Below are 22,370 nucleotides of genomic sequence, written 5' to 3'. Positions count from 1 at the left end.
CGGGAAGTTCAGTTCTTACCTAAAAATCCCATTTTTCCTTCACTCCTAACACCCACAGGCCAATGCACATCCTCCTCACTGACAGTACTGATGTGTTTTTGGAACTTCTTGGGCATGTAAGTTTGGTGCTACAGCAGGAGAAAAGAAGTTAAAACCAGTATTATCCTCTTCCCCAAGTTGTGATTACCACAAGAAATCCCATCTCTGACTTACAAAATGACAAGTGAGAGTCTGGGAGTGTTTGGGGATGGCTGTCAGGAGGGGAAAATTAGAAAACTGAGTGGCCCAGAATAGGTTATTTATTTTTTAGCTGTCACTAGCATTTCTCCCCAACATTTGATGTTTCTAATTAAAGTTGGCTGAGGGGCTTGGAAGCCCACAAGAATTTTGTTTTTCTCCGCATTGTAGTCTTTGATTTAATAAAAGATACTGCCTTCACCAATTCAGCTGGCCCCTGAATTTCTTTTAGCTTCATCCTTCCTTTTTTGTTTGTTTTGAGAAGTTAAACCTTTGGTAAACACAGGCTTTTAACAACGTGTTTTTAAGCAGATAGAAGTTAGTATCTAAAGAGAGTGGTTTTTTCAAAGTCTTGAGTCTTTGATCACCCCAAAGGAATGACAAGGTTTTTTGCAAGTGAACTATGTGTCATTTAATCTTATTTCCTTGTGTATCTTCACCTTCTAACTCTAGGTGAAACCTGAGTTTTCTCAGCATCTTTCAAAAAAAAAAAGTAAGAATTAAACGATCATTTAAATCTCGAGTTTACAGGTTCGTGAGATGAATCACAAGGAACTTAAAATATTTGAGAAAGGTCACCAGTTTCATACTGGGAGGTCTCTTACCTGTAAGGCATGTGGCAAAACTTGTTCTATGTTTACCAGAAAGCAACTTTTACAGTAAAGTACATGACAAGCTGATCTAAAAGTTGGTTTGGTTTTGGGGCATTGTCAAGGTGAAGGAAGAGAAATTGGAATTGAGGCTGCCTGTCACAGGAGCTTATCTGAACCTCAGCCCTGCTGACAGGCTCAATGCAACATTCAGCCCCTCTGCTGTATCTATTTTCTGAAAAAAAAGAGATTTTTGTTGCTTGTTTGGGGTTTTTTTAATGTTATATGCCATTTGCTGTATGTAAGTAAAAACGGGCTTATGCTGCCAAATCTGATCCTGGTTTCTTCTTTTGGTTCATAAAAGAATTTCTCCTTTCATACAAGTGTCACAAAAAACCAGTGGTGCTTCTAAGATAGTAAGGATTTGACTTAACAGACTTTGCAGCCAAGTTTCCATGGCTGTCATTTCATAGAAAATCCTGGTTAAGAAAGAAGGGAGTGGCATTTCCCACCCTGTCCTCCACAGTTTGCAAGCTCATTAAAGGTTCTTTGCATGTGAGTAGGACCTGCAGAGGTCAGGGAAGGGGTTTAGGGTCAAAAACTACCCTGGTGTGTGGAATTACACCTCCAGAGCTGAGCAGGAATTAGAGACTGGGCTTGGTCTTCTGGAAGTCCAAAAAAGAGAACTCTGACAGCATTGACCTCCTAAGTAGAAGGAAAATGTGATTTTCAATTATTCATGCAAGCGGAAATAGCCTGTATTTATTCTTTAAGAATTCCAGTTAGATCTGTAAACAAGTGGTTGCTAAGAAAAGATCTGACTGAGTCAGGAGTTTCTACATCAAACAAGGCACAAAGCTGAAATTGCTGCCTCACACCAGAAAACAATACCCTTAAGCTCATTTCAAGGAATATTTGTCTTGCTTCCTTGACAGAGTAAAACCGAAATGAAACCAATTTTAGAAAACTGCTGCTGCAGCAAAATTTGGAATTTATGCAGTTACAGATTTGCCAAGTCTTGCAGGTCTATAAAAAACTTGAAAAAGAATTAGGTAAATAATGTTCTTCCTTCTTCAGGCCTAACTCTGCCCCACTCCACTCCATCCCGCCCTACTCAAGACAGCATTCCTCTCACATAGCGTGATTGGAAAAAAAAATCTCACTGCAAATGATTTAATGAAGACTTTTCACCAGTATAAACCTCAGGCAGGGTAGGGTATTAAAAATATGACAAAATGTAAACGTTTAAGTCATTGATGAGCCCCAGGCACACAGAGGCAGGTTTGACATCATTGAGTTGAAGTTGTGACCCAGATTTGGTGACCAGCAGGGACTGTCCGTGGCAGCTGCCTATAGCTAGGAGGAGTTTACCTGCTAAAGAAAATGGGGATAAACTCAGCTAAGAATGACCAGCCTGGTCATCCAGTACCACCTGCTTCAAAGAAGTGAAATAATGGAGATTTACACCCACTCCAGTCTCTTTACAGCATTGCAGAACCAATGACTGGCATCTGTTTGGTGCATTTCTAGAAATTTGTAGTTCTAACACAATAAACATGCAAGTTAGAACCGAATATTTAAATATTTGCTCCTAAATAATTAATAATGGAGGACAATATGGAGGGAAAAAAGGTGGATCTATGGATTAGGGCAAGACTTTTGGACCCAAGGCTCCTCAATTCTGGATCTTACTCATGCTCTGCCCAGACCCAGGGTTGTTGGAATATTTCACTTATTGAGTATCCTGAACAAAAGGGCGTTCAGATGTGTCGTATTGCTCACTAAACTCTTCCTGTCTTGGACTCACCTTTGGCTCACACTCAGACCTAGCTCCAATAAGGAAAAGCAAGCATGCTTCAACAGAAAACGTTGGAATTTATTACGGAACAGGTCAGGTGTGAAATTTTCGTTACATTGGCTGCGATCCCAATCCCGATGTGCGTGAGGGACTTGCAGAGGCTGGGATGTAACAGTTGCAGCCTCGCCCCTGTTTAAATTACCAAAGTGTTCCCTTCAAAATGTCACTCTCACGCATGGGACGAGCACTGCAAGGAGGGGAAGACTCAACATGGGCACTCGGAATCGCCTCTGGCATTTCATCCTCTCTGTTTTCCTCTGTAAGTAAAAATCTGTTTGAATATTTATCGGCGCTGCCTGTTTAGAGGATGAGAGACATTCAAAAATGATAATCAGGGAAGGGGGGCTGCTAAAAATAAATACCAAATGCAATAACATGTAATATTTACAGGACTGTAGTTTTTTGGGTTTTTTTTTTTTTCATTTAGCATTGGATTTCAGCAGATATTTTAGTAGGGATATAAAGTTGTAAGTAGGTAAAAGAATGAGAGCAAAGTATTCAGAAAACTCATTTAAAAGATCAAACGTAGTGTCTGATCAGATTAAAGGACTTTTTTTACCCCTAAGATTAATTATGAGTGATGCATTTTGCCAATTTTTCTCCTCTGAAAGACTTTAGGAAAAGACACATTAAAAAACATGGATTAGGTTGTATTAACTGTGCTGTTTCTCACTGCACTGCAAGAGATATATTTTTAAAAAAATCTAGACATTCAGAGGGCTGCATTATTTTATTCTTAATATCTGGTTTCATGTCGTTCAGTGCAGATGAACACAAGTTTTTTGACTGATCAATACCTGCTGTTAAAAATCTGAGATATATAAGCACAGGACCCTACAATTCAAACTGTGTTTGGGTGTAAAAAAGATACCAGTCTGCGGGAAGAATCTTGAAAAGTATTTATTGTTACATTACAAGTTTCTATGTAGATATCAAATGATATGAAAAAACCAACTTCATTTTACAGGGGAATATAGAGTCAAAAGCAGTTAATTAATGTGTTTCTTAAGGATTTGATAGAGCTGCTCAAGTACACCCTGTCTGAGAATCCTCTAAGTTTCATTCAGGCAAACCCAAAGATCCAGGATAATAATTAAGTGTTGCTAAGGAGTAAAACTGCACTAAGGCAGAAAGATATGTCTGGGTTTTTAACAGGAACAAAGGTACTCTTCAAAATCAAAGTTGAATTACCAGATCAAGTAAATGAAACAAATTTACTTGACTGGACAAATTAGCCTGACCATTGAATCACAATGGAAAAAGGGTTTGATTTTCCTTTTAAAGAAACTTTGGGAGTGTTAGAAATGTCATCACCTTCACATTTGCAAATTACAGGAGTTACAATTTATTTGTAGTTGGAAATAGAGGTAAACACAGGAAAGCAATGAATTTTCACCCAGGATTAATATGATTTAGAACATCAACAGAAAGATATCCTCACAAAAATTGTTCTCTCCTGCCTGACAGAAAGTAATTAGAAAAGGAATAAATGCCTTGCAAAATAAAGAAATTGAAGCAATAAAATATACACAAACAGGTAAGGAGAAAATTATGCTGAAAAATGCATTCAGCTGTTTTTTAATTTTCCTGTTAATTCTCTAGGAATTTTACTTTAGAGCAATCATATGATCATAGAATCCTTAAGGATGGAAAAGACTTTTAGGATCAAGTCCAACCTTAAACCTAACGCTGATGAGTCCACCACTAAACCCTTTCCTTACTTTAAATTAAATAATATTTACAAGAAGAAAAGTACATAGAAAATTGGAAAAAAAATGTAGACTGGGAAAAGAAGGTAATATAAATATCTGTGCTTATACAGAAAAAAGGCATTATGAGGAAATTGGTAAGATCTCCTCAAATTTATGCAAATGGAAAAGGAAGTAACAGAAATTTCACGGTAGTTGAGGAATAGCAAAGAATATAAAACTGGAAATGGGCAAGGAAAGGAATAACAATGAAGATGAGAACCTTAAGTGAATTTTCACGCAAGAGCAAAGTTACACTTGGTAGACTGTTAAAGTACTTCACAGAATGACAGGGCAACAATCCATAATGCACATTTCTGAAATTCTGACAGGTACCGTAATGGCATTAGAGGGAAGAGACGCAACGACCGCCACCGCTGGGAGCCGCACAAATGTCTCGGGGAGCACAAGCAACAACACCTCAAATGCCTCTGTGGCAGAGCCCAACACCCTAACAAACAATTCCCTCCTGGGCACGACCTTGCTGTCCCCCTCCACGACGAGGATGGTCCCTACACCCAGAACAACAACGAGGGAAGGGAGGACACTGGGGATGTCTGCCGAGAGCAGTGCAGCATCCCCAACAGCAGGAACCAGCACCACTGCCCCCAGCACGGGCACAGAGAATGGCACTGCTCCCTCCTCACCTCTCAGCTCAGCCACAATGAGCCACTCCTCATCCTCCTCTTCCTCCTCCTCTCCCAAGGGCTCTCCCAGCCCACAGCAGAGCAGCACCAGCAGCACCACTGGGACACCCTTGGCCTCCACATCCCACCCGCCCATGGCACTCGTGTTCTCCTCTCTGCCCTCCCCTGCTGGCATTACCAGAGCTCAGCCCTCTGCCGGGACAGCAGGGGCCATGACACAGGGCCCAGCCACCCCCAGGCCTGTGGCTGCCACCCCTGGCACCTCTCCTGCCTCAGGAACCATCGAGGCCAGGCTTTCATCCACTCTGGGCAGCAGCACGGAGACATCGGCGCCTCAGCTCGCCTCCACACCCCTCACACAGGGACAGCCCACGCCAGAGGTGACGGCTGCTCCATCTCCCACAGGGACACCCTCGCCTTCTGTGACCACGGCCTCTGCAGGCAGCAGTGCCATCATCCCTCCTGGAGAAGGGGACAGTTCCACCATGAACCAAGGGAATGCAACAACAACCAGTGGCCCCAGCACTGAGGGCTCCCATTCCCTCACATCCCTGGTGTCCACGGTGAGGATGGTGAGTGGGGAAGGGAGGACGGACACCACGCCGACAGCACCAGCGTGGGAAGGGAGCTCACCAGGGACATCTCCCAGGAGTGGGGCACTGAGCCCAGCATTCCCAACAAAAGGGCCTGGCACCTCCACTGCCCCCAGCACAGGCACAGAGAGTGGCACTGCTCCTTCCCTGTCCCTCAGCTCAGCAGTGACGAGCCACTCCTCCTCTTCCTCTCCTGAGGGCTCCCCAGCTGTGACTCCCAGCCCACAGCAGAGCAACACCAGCACCACTGAGATGTTCTTGGCCTCCACATCCCACCTGCCCACGGCACTCGTGTCCTCCCCTGCTGGTGTTACGGGCATGGAGTCAGGCACTGTGACAGCAGAGGAGGTGACAGCCAGCACTAATCCAGTGCCTTCTGCCTCCATCACCTCTCCTGCCTCAGACACCACTGCATCCAGCCATTCATCCACACCAGGCAGCAGCATGGAGACACCAGGACCTCGGCACACCTCCACACCCCTCACACAGGGACAGCCCACGCTGGAGGTGACAGTCACTTCATCTCCCACGGGGAGCCCCCTGCCTTCTGTGACCACGGCCTCTGCAGGCAGCAGTGCCACCATCCCTCCTGGAGAAGGGGACAGTTCCACCACGACCCAGGGGATCAGGACAGCTGAGCCCACTGCCAGCACCTCCCACTCCCTCCCTTCCACATCCTTGGCAACCCCATCCACGACAAACCTTAGTACATCAACATCTGCTAATCCTTCTTTTACTGGAACTTGCTGTGAGTATTTTAACACAGGACACTAAATTTATTTTTCTCTATTTCTGGAAGAATTGAGTATAATTTTCTTTCATTATTGTTATTTTTGGATGGAATTTGGGCTTTTTACAATGTCTTTTTTTAAGCTGGGAATTTAATCCAGGAGTATGAATCCCTGCATCTATCTATTTTCTGAAAAGCTGCAGTTCCTGTCTGGAGTTGTTTTTGAAATGGCACACCTTGTGTTAGACAGTGCTACAGGGGTAAAAATGCTATATAGTTATGTAGCACAGGCCAAGTTATGTCAATGGGAAATTTTATTGGTTTTGATTGGTTTTGATTGGTTTTGATTGGTTTTGATTGGTTTTTATTTGTTTTGTTGATTTTGTTCTTGGCATTTCCTTTTATGGAATACTAGAGGCAGTTCCTTCATTGGGAGAATCCAGTTAAATTTGTTTTTTGCTAATCTTTTTGCTAATCTTATTTGTTTCAATATTAATTATTTTCTAGTGTAGCTTCAATTTTTTGCCAAAGGGCTATCTGCCCATATTCAAAGAATATAGAGTAATGAACCGCTCATCATTTTTCAATGGATAAAAAAGTAAAGCTAAGATGGAAAAGAGGAGAATGCAGCCTTTTGGTACTCTGCACCCAAAAACCAAAGGCAGCATTCGTTCCATTTTTAGTCCATGATGGTATTCCTGAGGATCAGTTAGACCGAGGGGTTACTCCTTCCCTGATCTGGAGTCACAGAGTTCATGGAAGGCAGTGGGAGATGATGCACACACACAGTAAGGTACAGCTTGGTCTTTGACAGTGTTGTTTTGACTTGTTTGATATTTGACAGTCAATGGCCAAGGACAGCCCAGTCAAGAGTGGCTCCTCAGGGGTCACGACTGGGACTGGCACCGTTTAATGTCTTTGTGAGTGACATTGACAGCAGGATTGAGGACACCCTCAGCAGATTTGCTGATGACACCACACTGTGTGGGGCAGCTGACACTGTGGAGGGAAGGGATGGCATCCACAGGGACCTGGACAGGCCTCAGAGGTGGCCCCCTGTGAACTTCATGGAGTCCAGAGAGGCCAAGTGCAAGGTGCTGCACAAGGGTCAGGGCTGTGCCAAACACAAACAAACACAGGCTGGGCATGGACAAACCAAGAGCAGCTCTGAGGAGAAAGACTTGGGGGTGTTGGTGGATGAAAAGCCTGGCATGGCTTAGCCATGTGCCCCCACAGCCCAAAAAGCCAAAGGTGTCCTGGGCTGCATCCAAAGCACCGTGGGCAGCAGGGGAGGGGGGATTCTGCCCCTCTACCCTGCCCAGGTGAGACCCCACCTGCAGAGCTGCCTCCAGCCACGGGGTCCTCAACCTGAGAAAGACGTGGAGCTGCTGGAGGAGGTCCAGAGGATGTCACAAATAACCTCAGAGGGCTGGGACACCTCTGCAGTGGAGACAGCCTGAAAGAGTTGGGGCTGTTCAGCCTGGAGAAGGCTCTGGGGAGATAGAACCCCTTCCAGTACCTAGAGGGGACCTACGAGAGGGACTATGTGCAGGGGGACATTGTGACAGCTTTTAACTGGAATAGGATAGGGCTAGAGTAAATAGTAGGAGGAAATTCTTCCCTGTGAGGGTGGTGGGGCAGTGGCATAGGTTGCCCAGAGGAGCTGTGGATTCCCCATTCCTGGAAGTGTTCAAGGCCAGGCTGGACAGAGCTTGGAGCAAGATGGGATAGTGGAAGGTATCCCTGCACATGGCAGGGGGTTAGAACCAGGTGATTTTTAAGGTCCCTTCCAATCCATTCTGTGATTTTGTGATATGCTTCTATGTTTCATATCTTGATAGAAACGTCCCAGAGACTTCAATGTTTCACTGGGCCGTCGGTTTCCCATTTCTACTTTGTTCCTTAAGGACACACGGGCTGTAACTACGTGTTTCACAGGAATTTCCTTTTCTCCTTTTCAGCTCCTATCAGTTTGTCCATCCAGCTGCAGAACGTGACCAGCACAGTGATACAGTTCAGCTGGAAACCTCAAGGTGGCACAGGAGACAGTCCTTACACAGTGCGGCTGCTGGGAGAACCGGGAGGGACGCAGGAGAGAATCCTAAACGAAACAAGCACTTCATTTGAAAATCTGCTTTCTGGCCATCAGTACCAAATATCCGTGGATGTTTCAACTTGCTCTAAGAATGTCAGCACCTCCTTGACAGTTCAGACGGGTATTTTCTCTGGATTTTTTTCTTTTTCTGTTAGCAAACTTACACATTCATGGCCTGAACATGAAATTATTTAAACTGAGCATCTACCTGGATATAAATAAGCTACATATTGCAATGAATAGGCAAAAGGAGGCCAGACTTCCAGAAATTTAAAGTCAGGCTGCAAATTTTTCATGGGGCTAAGATCCAGAGCCTCACTTGGTCCTCCTGCCAAATTCAAAACTTCACTGAGCTACAACCACAGTGGTTGTTCTAGCCTCTCTCAGCTCCATGCCCTTTAATTCTCAAGCCTTACTTAGCTGAGAAACCATTTTTAAACAATAACTTCATTTTGTCTGGTTATTCTTTCTTATGTCCACAGCTGCTGAAGTCTATAGGGGAAGCACTAGGATTACAAATGAAGTTTTCAAGACTGAATATCAGAACAAATCAAGTACAGAATTTAAGGAGTTTGAAGAGCAGTTCATTATGGAGGTATTTTGCTTAGAAATTCTAAACTAAAAATTTATTTCCTGCCGAGCTTTTCCTAATGTAAATAATCATGAGGATCTGGGTATGAATATCTAAAATGTGGGTGGGAAAGATTATGTGATGGTTAGAAATGAAGCAGAAGTCATTTTTCATTTATATTGTTGTCCTCTGAGGCCTTGATTTAAATGAAATTCTGTCTGGAAGTTATACATATTCTCTTACTATGAGAGCTGCTTTCAACTGAATTATGGCTAGTAAATTGCTGTATGTTAAAAAAGAAAAATAGATACTAACTTAAACATTTTACCTCGCAGATAACAAACCATCTGCCACAGAAGATACAAGAATTAAAAAATGAAACAAAAATACGTATTGTAATTAATAGCATCGAGAATGGCAGCGTGATTGTGGACTTTGACATTGTGTTGGATATTGGACAAAATATAACAAAATCAGAGGTTTCAGATGCTTTTATAGATGCCCTTAACGGGAGCACAATATTTAAGGCTGATCTTCAAAAGACTTTTGTAGAAGGTATGAATTTGTTCATCACTATGAGAGTTTAAGCAGTAGTGTGTATTTTTCACTGATGGTAACATCTGGTGAAACAGGATTTGGGTGGGGGAAGGCAAATGGTACTTGCTTTATCTCTTTTTTCAATACTGACTTAAATCTTTGTTCTTCTTCTGTTTTGTTTAACCTCATTGTAGCAAGGAATAGCTGCGAGCCAGGTTTAAATGACTGCAACCAAAATGCTTCTTGCACCGCTGAAGGAGCCACTTATTCCTGTGAATGCAACAAAGGATTCACTGACCAGAGTCCACTAGTTCCAGGGAGAGATTGTCAGCAGGACCTACCTTCACGTAACTGCTTTATATAAGTTTAAAAAACCCAACCCAAACCTTAAAAAAATTGCATATAAGGTTTTTTCCCTTCCCTAACCCTCCTTAGGTAATATCTTACTATAATTATATACATTGGCCTTGGAAGGCAAATCCCCTTGGAGGGTTTGGATTTTATGTGGTACCACAGTTAAATATTTAGGCAAGCAATAGAAGCATGCTTTCTGGGCTTGTTTTTTGAAAGTTGTTTATGAAAATAAGGAGCATAAACTTGGCCAACTTTAAGATGAATTCTACTCACTGCCTCCAAATTTTTATTTCACAGAACACACAACCACAGCCCCTCCAAACACCAACACCACCAGTACAACTGGAACAGGATCAACAACTCCAGTTCCTCCAGACAACACCACCACCAATACAACTGGAACAGGACAGACAACCACAGCCCCTCCTAACACCAACACCAATACAACTGGAACAGGATCAACAACTCCAGCCCCTCCAGAGACCAATACAACTGGATTTACCAGATCTACACCTAGTTCCGTTTACACTACCACATTTACGTCAGCACCTTGCAGTAAGTAAATATTTGGTACTGAATAGTAGAATAAAAATGATCCAATTATACACAATATTGTTGTTCATTGGTCATATCAACTGTGAGGTAAAATCTCTGGATATAATTTCAGAAAGGGAAGCCTGATAAAATCACTGAAAATGCATAATTATGCAAATATCAATCAAGGCAGTTTCTACATCTTTATAAAGCTCTCCTAGACCCAGTAAATATTCACTGAGTGCCTGCTTGCAGGCATAAACCACTGTGATAGGTGAGTTTTCTTAACCCTATTATGAAGCACATTTAATAAATGCCTCTCTACTGCTCTGAACTTAAGTTTTCCTGGTAGTATTTTAAAAATCCATCCTCCTGAGGATATCAGGATGAATCAAATATCAGTCCACTTCAGAATGCTCATGTTTTTCTCAACCAGCCTCATCAATTCTCTATTATCTTAAAGCAACATTGTACAATTCTTACCATTTACCACACTTTGCCAGCAGTTACAAAGGCTAGAAGCAAGCAGAATGTTACCCATTTGTGTTTTGGAGCCACCAAACAAAGTACATTAATGTATGGTGTCTGTCTATAGAGCCAATGATTCACTTCTGCTCTTTCAGGAGAATGAGGTGGAAAACTGAAATCAGCTCCAAAAAACCACACAAGAGTTTATATTGGTTTCATTTCTATTTTTTCTTCAATAATAAATATGTAGAATTGCAGAAGTGAAATGAACTGCTCTCATCTGTATGAAACTTTCCCACTTTCCAGTGCCAGTGTCCATCAAAGTTCAGGACGTGACTGCAGAAGAAATACAACTCAGCTGGACCAGCAGCAGCAAAGACAGCTTCTACAACATCTCTGTCATGGATGGAAAGAAGATAAACACAAAACATACAAACGAGACAAAAGCTGTGTTTAAAAACCTGCGTCCTGGCAATGTGTACACCATTTCTGTGGCAGAGTCATCTTGTGCTGAGAATAAACATACTTCAGTCACTGTCCAAACAGGTACCTCCTCCATAACTCTGGCATTTCTTTTTAATTAATATGAACTAACACTATTTTATTGCCGTATGAGCTGGACTTGATCTCACAGAGTCTTATTCCTGCAACTAGTTTTTATTTATTTGACTCATCCCCTTATTTGGATAGGACTGCTTGAATTTTAAACAGGAGTTTGTAAGAGTAAGAGCTTGTTCTGTAAAATTTCTGATCATGTTGTATTATTGAGCCAGATGATTCTGCACAGAAGTCAGGACATTTTGGTTGTAAATTTACAAGAAAAATATTCTGACAGTGTGAAGATTATGTTCTGCATGCTCTTATGAATGCAGGCAGTCCTTAATTGTCATTGTCACTTTTTTAATTTCATCCTAGGTTATAGACATTAAGGCAAACATTTGTTTAATTGTGTCCCTGTACTGAAACTGATTCTGAAGGAACATGACACATAATATCCCTCTAAATCAAGGTTTCGCCTTTTAAAACTCCCCATTGCCATCTCCCCTCAGCCAATTCCTTTAGACAAAACTTTTTCCACTAACAAAATTACTACTTGGCACTGTATATTTTTGCTTTCCCACTACTGGAAGAGAACTAAAAGTCAGCCTGTCAAAGGAAGCCACTGGGTTATTTTGGCATGATCCACGTTTGGTAAAATTGTGTTGCACTTTATCACTTTCCCAGTGGCTGAGAAAGTGCTCACGATTTCTTTTTATATAACTTGAAAGATCCAACTTGGCTTTTGGCAACTGTTGCTTTCTTCCAGCATTTTTTGACCTCTAAAACATAAACATCCTTGTTGCAAACCTTTTTTGAGTTCTCTAGTGGATTGTCTGATTATTCTCAAAATCCTTCTAGGGCAATTTTTATTGCAGTCGACTGTGGGGGTTCCTTGTGATGGACTTACCCTCTCTCTTAGGTTTTAGTACCACAAAGCAAGGAATTCTCATCATTATTTCCACTGAAATCTTTCAATTCTTCAGTCCACTGGCTTTCATTTATTAGTTTCTCTAATGAATGAAAAATAAAAAATGGTATCCTTTTGTAATCTGGAGCCATCAGCCCTACCAGAAAACTGTTTGTAAGCTAATTAAAAAGAGCAATAAAGACCAAGTCATCCATATTTCATGTGAAATTAAAGATGTTGTTCAATTCTGTGAGAACTGGAGATATAATCCAATGATCTAACCACATAAAACCTGCTACACCAGCCTTTAATGGGTTTTGACCCTTCATAAATAATTCAGATTAGCAAGTCCAGACAAGTATCCTGAGGTTTTGAGGCTCCATGATGCATATTTTTCCAAAAAGAAATTGCAGGTGACTTTTACTTCTGGAAACTCCATCTAGCTTACCTGAGTTGTACAAGCATGTAATAGCACAACCTATATCTTTAGCTCTCATAAAAAAATCAGAGTTCTCAATGCTATTTCAGTGAGTTCTCAAATACCACCTACCCACCCACCACCTGCCTCTCTTTTGATATGCTCCAATTTTATAATTTGCAATTCTAAGTTCTCACTGGGCCAAAGGAACTGCTGCTTAGGTGACTCCTTGGTCATAATTAAAGACTTTCACCTATTCCATAATTTTCTTATTAGCATCAGTAATGCACTCACAGAAGTGATTATTTTGATTTTTACATTTATTTTGCAGATTCTGCTTCCTGTTGGGAAAGAACTGATTTTTGCTCAGCACAAAATACTGGCTGTTCTGACTTAAAAGGCGTTGTATGCTCCAGTAAGTTTACAGAACCATAACATTTGTTTATCCATAACTACGGGGTATTATTTCACAATATAGTATCTCCCATGAGTATTTTGCCATCTGCTTTATTATGTCAGTTCACACAGCTTCTGAAGTTCACACTCCTTTGGTGGAGAAGCTGCCTCCATCAAACTTCAGTGTCAGCTTCCAGCTCTATTTTAGTCTGGACTTTTCTATGTAAAGCTTTCCTCTTTTGGCTCAGGGCTCATCCACCTACTCAGGAGGATTTAAACTCACTCAGAGCCTTGCAGAGTCTAACAGACTGGTGTTGCTTCTGCTGGAATCAATGGGAGAGTGGCTGTTGGATTAGGGAGTGGGATGCACCCTAAATAATACAGGAATGGTGAACAAGTTGTGAGGATTGTGATGGCTGACAAACTTGGAGAGATTCAGCTCTGAAGGTTCTGCATTAGACAAACGTGATACACTTTATTATTACTATTATTATTATTACTATTATTAGATTAGTTTCTGGTTTTATGAATTCATATTATAAATACCTGGGATAATAAAGCCCAAAGACCAATTGTGGAGGTAATCCTGGGATTCACCTAATTGTTTCTTCTTTTTTTTTTATTTTTTCCCAGACCAAGCATTTTCCTGCAGCGTTCGGTTCAAAAGCCTGACATTTAATAATACACTTTATAACTCTGATAGTGAAGAGTACAAAACAATGTCTGAAAGCATCAAAACAGACGTAAGTTGATGCAATCTTCTTTGTCAACATGAATGAACTGCAGAAAGGCTTGTGATTAGCAACCTTAGTCTCCTATATTCATTGTTAAATCAGGACTCTGACAGGTGAAAAATTAAAAACAGTATAGGAAGCACAAAATCTGCCAAGGACAGACAGCTTCTTGTCCAATGAGGAGGGCCATATTCCCTAAGCCATCCTCAAATATAAGTTATTTAGTGAAAGGTCCCTTAAAATTCTATTTTTGTAAGGAACATCCCGTTCTGTTTATTTTCTCCCACTTCACTAAACTGGTGCTGTGGAGGCAAAAAAGGGATGTCACCTAAAAACAGCATTTCAGCCCAGACTTGGAAACATGAAAACTTTACAAGTGTGTGCTGTGAGTCCAGATCATTGATTCACTTCATGGAAGTGGCTACAGGACTGGACAAAGTATCAAGGGGTCCATTCAGGGGGAAAATGAGGAGACAAACTGGAAGCCTTGAGCTGGAAATGCTGACAGGTAGAAGCATCAGTCTGCCACTCAACTGTCTTTAACAGCACGTTAAAAAAACCCCTAATCATTTCAACACCTCTCAGGAATCCTGATATATATATAAGCCTGCTGGAAAGGTAAATCTGCTGTGAGATTGGGGTAGACTGCTTTAAATAACTAACACAGCTATTTTTAGTGTGATGATCGTACCCTTTAGCTAAGAAACTCCACAGATTTCAAAAGCAGTAATTAATTTGTTCTCACCACGCCAACTCGGAGGTAACCTTGTCTTATGACTGCTAACATCTCCACTTCACGGATGGAAAATTTATTTTAGTGGATGTAAAGGTTTCCTCCAACCTGACTGAATGCAACAGGAATCCCTTTTCTGGCATTTAATAAGCTTTTACCTCATGAAAAGTGTCAGCTTTTCTTCAAAAAAATCACAAAATCAAAGAGAGGCTGTACTAACATGATTGAAAGTATAGACAATTACTGTACTGGATTATTTTTTTCCAATTTGAATGTTGAACTATTTCTTTTATATTCCACAGTACCATAACTCTGTAGTTGTAGCTTTGATATTCTACAGTTTTGCCTGCATAAGTCAGGTTTCCTATCTAAACTACTCATCAAAGTGAGGAAAAGAAAAGCATTTTTGGAGCCTCTGGCCAAAGAACTTAAAGGGATGTAAAGTTTGGGGTGGGGGTTTATCCCACAGAAAAGATGGAGGCATAAAACTGAGCAGTGACTCAGAACAAGGCTTGTTCTCATCTGTGAAAAATAGTAATCTTTCAGACTTTTCAGGTAAAATACCGTATTTATCCACAGCGAGAAGATAACTTCTCTTAGTGGGTTGAATCAAACACCCAATTTTCTGAAAAGATCAGTCCTGACAAAAACATTTCAACCAGTCTTACTTAAAAGCAGGGACTGCTTGTTCTTGCTTTATATCCAAATGAAAGCACTAAGCAAGACTCTACTTCTAGTGTAATTGATTGGATTTTGATTGGTGTCATGGGAATACACTTGGTTTATGCCAGAATGATTGAGAGGCAAATCACACCCTTGTCTCTCTTTGCAAAGGTAGTCTGTAACATCATGACTTCAACAATCTGTTGACAAAGATAAGTTTTCAACCTCTCACATCAAGTTCTGTGCTGGTAGTGTGTGCAGGACAATGCTTGAAGTTTAGTTGCACATGGTAAAAAAAGTTAGGGGACACTGAATATAACTTTAGAAATATTGGGTGCTCTTTGTAGATTCCAAATTTTGTACAGTCGGGGTCCCATATGGGTTTGTGGAGGAGGACAACTTTTTTAAAATGCATTATTCATTGATAACTAGCTAAACAGATTGGAGCTTTGGAAGTCAAACTCAGATTTCACATTTTCAATCACAGACAATGCATGGCTCCGGAATCCTCTTCCAAGAAGTTTTTTTATTTGTTATCCCAAAGCAATTACCTTGAAAGAGTAGCAAGTGAAGAAAATTGAACATCCTGATGTGTGCAGCATGTGTGCGTTGCTGCTGTGCCTCAGCTGACTGACAAGTGGAATAAATCTCAATTTCACCTTGCACAGGTTGTTGAAGGAATGCAGGCTAAACTGGGGAACGACCGCTTCAATGTTCTCCTGCTGGGGTTCAGAAATGGCAGCGTGATTGCTGATTTTCTCTTTCTGCTGCCACAAGAAGAAGCCATGGACGTGAATGATGTACAGACCTACCTGAGAGAAGTATTCTGGAGCAAGTTTGGGAACGAAGCTGAAGTGAAAGGTAAGTGATGCTGAAACAGCTTCTCTGCAATGGTGTTGGGATTTAAAGGGTCAGATCTACCACTGTTAAATTAAGATGATAAATTAACACTGTTAAAATAAGATGATAATCTCTCTTTGAAGAGATTCAGATTGTTGAAGTAACCTATTTAAACATTCACTGAACATACAGGGATTTCATACAGGTTATGGACCTATTTTAAAGAGTCATTACACATATCCAGTTCCAGACTCAAAGGATGGGCACTCTTCACACTAAAGGATCTCAAGTTACACCATTCCATCCAGCAAATTCTCAGAGCAGCTGTTAGGGGTGTCACCAAGAGATCACAAGGACCCTCAGAAAAGATTTCTAGTTAACAAATCTTCACCACATACAAAAACATTTTCAATATTATTCAAAAGTTTCAAAGCTGCCAAGCAGTAAAACACAGCTGTCACTTAGGGCTCCAGGATTTCTTACACCCACTTCTTTACTGTTTCTAGCTAACATTTCTAAAATGTGTTTTAAATTTCCAGCTCAGTCTGTTCAGTCATCAACTGACAACAGTTCCTCCTGGAGAGTAGCAGTGATTGTCCTTGGAGTTTTACTTGGAGTTGCTTTACTGCTGATTCTCCTGGGAATACTGTTTTACATCTATATGAGGAGAAGATCAGGTAAATACTTGGTTGAACCCTCAGGACTCATCGGAATGTTTGTCTACAAGCACTTATAAGATAAACCATCATTTTCACTTAAATGTTTTGGGCAAGGCAGAAGATTTATATATTTATCTTACATTTCGATGTTAATTGTGCATATTAGGATAATTTCACCCTTTCCTTCCCAACATCCATTGTCCAGTTCCTGAGCTTCAAACAGCACCTAATGAATCTTCCTTTAAACAGGTATGGGATTTTCCACATTGTACACATGGTAGAGTGAGGAACAGAGAGACTTCTCTTCAGCCTATCCCCTATAGGTACTGCAATGACTGCTAACACTGGCAGTCTAGAGAGACAGGATCCAAACTACTCAATCTTGTATTTAGGTGACACTGAAAACAGGGTGACTGAGCCTGGTAGCTGTGGCAGGTCACCTGAATGCTCAGCTGAGCCCAGAGTCATCCTGTTGAGTTTTGTGCACTTGGCCAAGGGTGATTCACCCTTGAAAAATGAGATACATCTCTTGCCATACTTGCAGTAGAAGTCTGGTGGACCAAAAACTTGATTTGGAGGCTTCAAGGTTTCTTTAATTGCTGGGCTGTGAAGAAATAACTATTTATATGTTATGTCAAATGTATAGCATGCTAGATACAGGTGTGGTTTCACAGCATAGTCTCAAGGTGTTACTAGATGGGGAAGGCAAACATTAGGCTATTTTGAGCCAAAAGTATTTTACTCACCTATTTTTGCCTGTCAAAAATGGTTGGCTGAGCACAGATGTGCCATATGGAGCAATTTTGTCCTGCTCTTGATAATCCTAAAGTAGAGTCCAATAGAAGCCACTTCATGGTGTTGGAGCAGACCTTGCTTCGAATTTCCTCTAATTGCTTTAGAGCAATTAGAAGAAATGACCTTTACCTTTCCCCACCACTCTTCTCTGCAGTCCTGGTGAAGTTACAGTCTGTTTCTACCATGGTGCAGTTTTTCCTGCTTGGAATGTGCTGAACAGATGATAAAGGGGCAGTTTACTGCTGTTTGTATTTCCAGCAGGATATATGTGTTTCCTTTCAAACCAGCTCTCCCTGTATCTGTATATTTTATCAGTCTGCCTACGCTTGGAATTCCTGTAGAGGCACTGAGTATCCCGTGATGTTGAGGCCCTGGCTTACACCCCCTGAACACCCCTGTTTTTTGGGGATTAGGTTATGGTTATTTGGCAGAGGTTAGAGTAAACTGGTGCCAGAAGTGCAGCACAAGGTGGGAGCTCAGCAGAGTGGTGGTGCACAGGCAACTCTGCTCCGCTCCACGTGCAGCCAGCATTTCCATCCCTCCTTCCCTGTGCCAGAACACAGCTCCCGGGAGAGCCCTGCCGAGGACCCTGTCTGGAATATTATTTTTAGTAGCAGGGACCTATGAAACAGGATCTTACATCTCCCTTTCCTTCCATGTAGTGTCAACTTGTCTATCCTGATTAGGTCTGGGGTGTGGAGTCACAGACACCTCACTGATGGAGAGTGATTAGTATTTGTTAAACTTATATTATGTGGCTTTTAAATATAGCTAGCTCTGGTGTTCTACTCACTGAGTAGTCACTCAGTATATTCTGTCAGTAAATACAACTTCTCCAGGGAGCTCTGTTGAAAATACAAATGAGTACTCTCGCTTATGTTAATACTCTTTTATTTCTTTTTTGATAGGCCTACTTAGAACAGCAAATCCTCATTGTCAGTAAACCTTTCTGACGCCCTTGTAAATAATGTTAAATAGATGTACAGTAGGCTTGAACAATCCTGGGCTTGTTCATGCAAAACGTATTTAACATCTTCGGGGAAAAAAAAAAAGTGGTATTTTAAACATTTTTCTCAAAGATGCTTTACAAATAAAGTCTTTATTTTTACAAATGTGCATTGTGAAGGAATCTGCTGTTCTTATTTTGTCATGTAATTTGGAGCCTCTTCTACCTACCTAGGGGGGAGAGTGGCCAGCGACAGACCTAACCTTGGTATGATTACACAGAAGGATGAGCTCTTTGAGCTAAATCAAACAAGAAAGAAGATCTACTGAATCTATCCTCTTTTACCTTCTGCTTCAATAAAAATCCCCCTACCACCACAGTGTGGAGTCTAAACTCTGCGAAGTGTCTGAAAATAAGAGCAGGAGAAGCCAGAACACCCCTTGCCACAGAAGAACATTTCCTCCCTCCCAAACAGCATTCAGATGGGCTCCTCATGCATATTCCATTCTCAGAGAGAGGCAGAAAGTGGCACAGAGAAATAAATGGCTAAGACACTCAAAATATCGTGGCAGCTGGCTGCTGTTGATATCAGTGGGATTTAAGCAATTCCTCCATTTTTGTGTGTCAGGATATCTGTGACTGAGAAAGGGCATTTTGTCTGTTTCAGAATTGCTTTTTTCCCCCCAGAACTGACTGACACTATGATCCAGAAAAACCTGAGCTACCTATCAATCCCTTCATGCATGCTGTGATCAAGGCCAAGATCTTAGGAAATACTGTGCTCTGTTCCTGTTGGAATTGATGAGATGAGACTCAAGTCCTCAGCTGACTTTTTTAACAATTTCACTCCTCCACAATTTATTATTCCAGCTGCTGTCAATAACCAAAAGCTTTTGCTTCACAAAAGTATGAGAAAATCATGGTGCTCTGGATCCAGGACCATACCCAGATGTTGCATTGCATTCCCAAGGGCACAGGCAGTTTGGGACTGGATAAAGCCAGGCCTTGGAAGAGCAGGTTGTGCACTTGCCATCTTCTACCTAACTGAGATTATTTAGGCTGTGCTAGGAATTTCCCGTAGAGCCTTTGTCACTGTTGATTTGTGATGGAACAACACCTTGAAAGGGAGGAGAAAGCAACAGGACAAGCTCTCAGACATAACCAAACAGGCCTGGGAACACTGGGAATGCCATGTCTGCCCTGATACCTCCCAGCCTGTGACAAGCCAGGTGCCAGAGGAACAGAAGGAACTGGAGATTAACACAGGGAAGCCAGAAGTTCCCTCTGCAGGGAGCTGGATCTGCCATGTGCTGGAAGAAAGACTGGAGTGAGACACTAAAGGGTCTCAAATTACACAAATGAGCAACAAGAGGGGTCAAAGTCACAAACAGCATAGCAATGTGTCTTCCCCAACCTTAGCTGCTTGTTTTCCTCCTCTCAAACAGCAAGAATGTGCTGTAGGACTTCAGGATATCCCAAGCCCTTACTGACCTACAGCCAGAGGAGGGCATGTGTGCCCTCAGCACGGGCTGGAAAAAGGAACTGGGGGATTTGAGTCTGGCAGCTGGTGCCAGGAAATGGGCATGACCTGCTGGGACATCAGCCAGCCCCCTCCTCAGGCCCACGTTCCCTGCACAGGCTGTTCCAGGGCTTTACCACTGCCTGTGGTTGGGCCTCATGATTGAGTTTGGAATAAAAAACCTGCTGACATCAGCTTCCAAGTGTAGTAGTGGGGAAAAAAAAAAATCCAGGGACAGAAATATTACTGTTGGTAATCCATGCAGACCTGTGTCATTTTAGTCACGTTATGGGAGCTGGGCTGTCCAAGGACATTCATTGCATTCTGGGGACCTAAATCAATAACATCCCTGTTAGCTACAATTAAATGGATCATGCTGGTGTATGTGCCTGCTGGAAACCCAGTTTTTCCTTTCTGAGCAGATCCAGACTGGGCTACTGCTGAAAAGGAGCTGGATTTAAACATTTCTGGTGTATAAACACATTCATCTGCCAATTGTTTCCAGTGTTAATTGGTTCTTTTAAAGACTCATTTTCTGAACAGTCAAAAAATTTAGGGTTGTGCTCAACTTCTGGTTAGAAAGCTTGCAGTAGAAAACTGGAATTTGTCCAGCTCACATCCACTCTGCTGTTCATGGCCCCACTTAAAAGTTTGTCCTGAGAAACAGAAGGTCTTCTGAGCTGCAGGTCAAATCTGTCTCCATTCCTCTTGCTGTGGGGGACACCTGATCTTCAGCACAGTTGAGTATTTGTTAAATTGGGCCAGAAACTGTAGCAATAATTGATGTTTTAATTCAGGGATATATATATAAGCTGGTGTTGCTGGTGTTGTACATGCCCTGTTCTAATCTCACCATGATCCTGTGCTGGCAGCAACACAACACAGGTTAGGCAGGATTAGAAACAACTCAAAATGATTTTAGGATGGCTTGGTGCTGCCAGGTGTTTGAGGCATTTCCCACACCAGAACTTGACCCACAGAAGACAAGTCCAGCTTCGTTTTCTGCATTTCTGTGCTCTTCCAGTTTGTCTGAGTTGCTGCAGTGAATCAGTGCAGCTTTGGGATCCCACTGCAGATGTGCACAGTTGACCAAAAAATACTTAATGGATTAATTAGAAAAGGGGATATGTGTGAGTGGGCTGACTTCAAAGCTCTTTCACTGCCAGTTATTCCTTCTTCTCAACTTCCAGCTTCATAAAGAAACATTTTTTAATTTTTTTTTTTTTTTTTTAATACGAGGCTGAACAAATATAACACCACATCCGAGCCTCCATAAATCTTGTCAACACCTTGGTTAGACACAGAAAACTCAGCATCCAGGAAGGAGTGGGATCAGAAAGTGCTTGCACTGTGCAGCAGAAGCCGCCAGATAGCGCTCCCTGTACCGGCACCAGCTGCTCCAAGACCTGTTTGCACCAAAATCTTCAGCAATTCACTAATTTTTGGCTCAGCACAGGGCAGCACTTCCTTCCAATGGCCTTTGCAATGTTGAAGTGCACTTCAGTTCTCTCTTCAAGTCGTGCCTTCTTCCCCATGGCTTGAGAGTTGGGAAATTAATAAGTTTTATTGCTCTGGAGAGGTGACAGAGAGCAAGGAGAGGCTGAACATCCTGCAGGTCACCCTGGCCACGCCCTGGCAGCAGCTTTGGGGCTGTGTTGGCCCAGGTTTGAGAAGTCATGCAGCTCTCTGGTTGCACTTAAGCTCCTGGGGAATTACAGCCAAAAAAAGGAAGGAATAAATGTGTCTGTAGGAATCTCAGCGTGATCCTACCTGTCTCTCTGAGCACCTCAATACCAGCTTAAAGCACAGCCCTGGACCCTCAGAAAATACTTGAAGAAAAAGGGGGTTTTGCTCCACAAACACCTCTTCCACTTGTTTTTTTTTACATTCTGGGTTGGTGCAAGTGAGGACATCACACCTCAAGGAGTCAGGGAGGCAGGAGCAGTCACCAGCCTCTCCCTGAGGCACTGATGTGGTTGTTGGACACCACCAAAGCCACCTCATTGTCACTGTGGTCAAATATTGACAGCAGCTCCTAAACTTTAAATTTTCTATCTCATTGCTACAACGAACTATTCAACTCACTAAAAGGTTATTTGTCTATGAAATAAATTTGAAATCTTTATTTGATTTCTCTTCTCATAATCAGAAAGCTTAAGCAGCCTATGGCCTCTTTATTTTTTGGGTTGTTCCTTGTGGAAATTTTAACATTGGATTCGGGGACTCAGCCATTTAAGTAAATTAATATTAAAAAAAAG

At 41.9% G+C, this 22,370-nt stretch overlaps 1 protein-coding gene across 2 annotated transcripts; it reads left to right on the top strand.

The window, feature by feature from the left end:
- The first annotated feature begins 2,373 nt into the window (after positions 1–2,373).
- Positions 2,374–22,336, top strand: LOC134548388 (mucin-5AC-like). Of its 2 annotated transcripts, none has more exons than XM_063393138.1 (13): positions 2,374–2,944; positions 4,766–6,421; positions 8,365–8,619; positions 8,981–9,093; positions 9,405–9,624; positions 9,801–9,953; positions 10,258–10,515; positions 11,269–11,508; positions 13,159–13,242; positions 13,857–13,966; positions 16,022–16,214; positions 16,733–16,870; positions 19,281–22,336. In XM_063393138.1, the coding sequence occupies exons 1-13, from the start codon at positions 2,896–2,898 to the stop codon at positions 19,343–19,345; spliced, it is 3,534 nt and encodes a 1,177-aa protein (XP_063249208.1). In that variant the 5' UTR covers positions 2,374–2,895; the 3' UTR covers positions 19,346–22,336. The 2 variants fall into 2 exon arrangements, with proteins under 2 accessions (XP_063249208.1, XP_063249207.1); XM_063393137.1 differs by lacking the exon at positions 19,281–22,336 and adding an exon at positions 18,828–19,232.
- Positions 22,337–22,370: the final 34 nt, after the last annotated feature.

Source organism: Prinia subflava, chromosome 3 (assembly GCF_021018805.1).
Source record: "Prinia subflava isolate CZ2003 ecotype Zambia chromosome 3, Cam_Psub_1.2, whole genome shotgun sequence".
NCBI lineage: Eukaryota > Metazoa > Chordata > Aves > Passeriformes > Cisticolidae > Prinia > Prinia subflava.
Note: the sequence above shows the minus strand (reverse complement) of the source record. Positions and strands in the feature narration are given on the sequence as shown.

What these genes read in the sequence shown, in the direction of transcription:
- LOC134548388 (XM_063393137.1), top strand. Translation starts at nt 2,896, where the DNA reads ATGGGCACTCGGAATCGCCTCTGGCATTTCATCCTCTCTGTTTTCCTC. An exon ending in TTCTTTTACTGGAACTTGCT is followed by an intron (nt 6,422 to 8,364) that starts GTGAGTATTTTA and finishes TCTCCTTTTCAG; the next exon opens with CTCCTATCAGTTTGTCCATC. An exon ending in CTGAAAGCATCAAAACAGAC is followed by an intron (nt 13,967 to 16,021) that starts GTAAGTTGATGC and finishes CACCTTGCACAG; the next exon opens with GTTGTTGAAGGAATGCAGGC.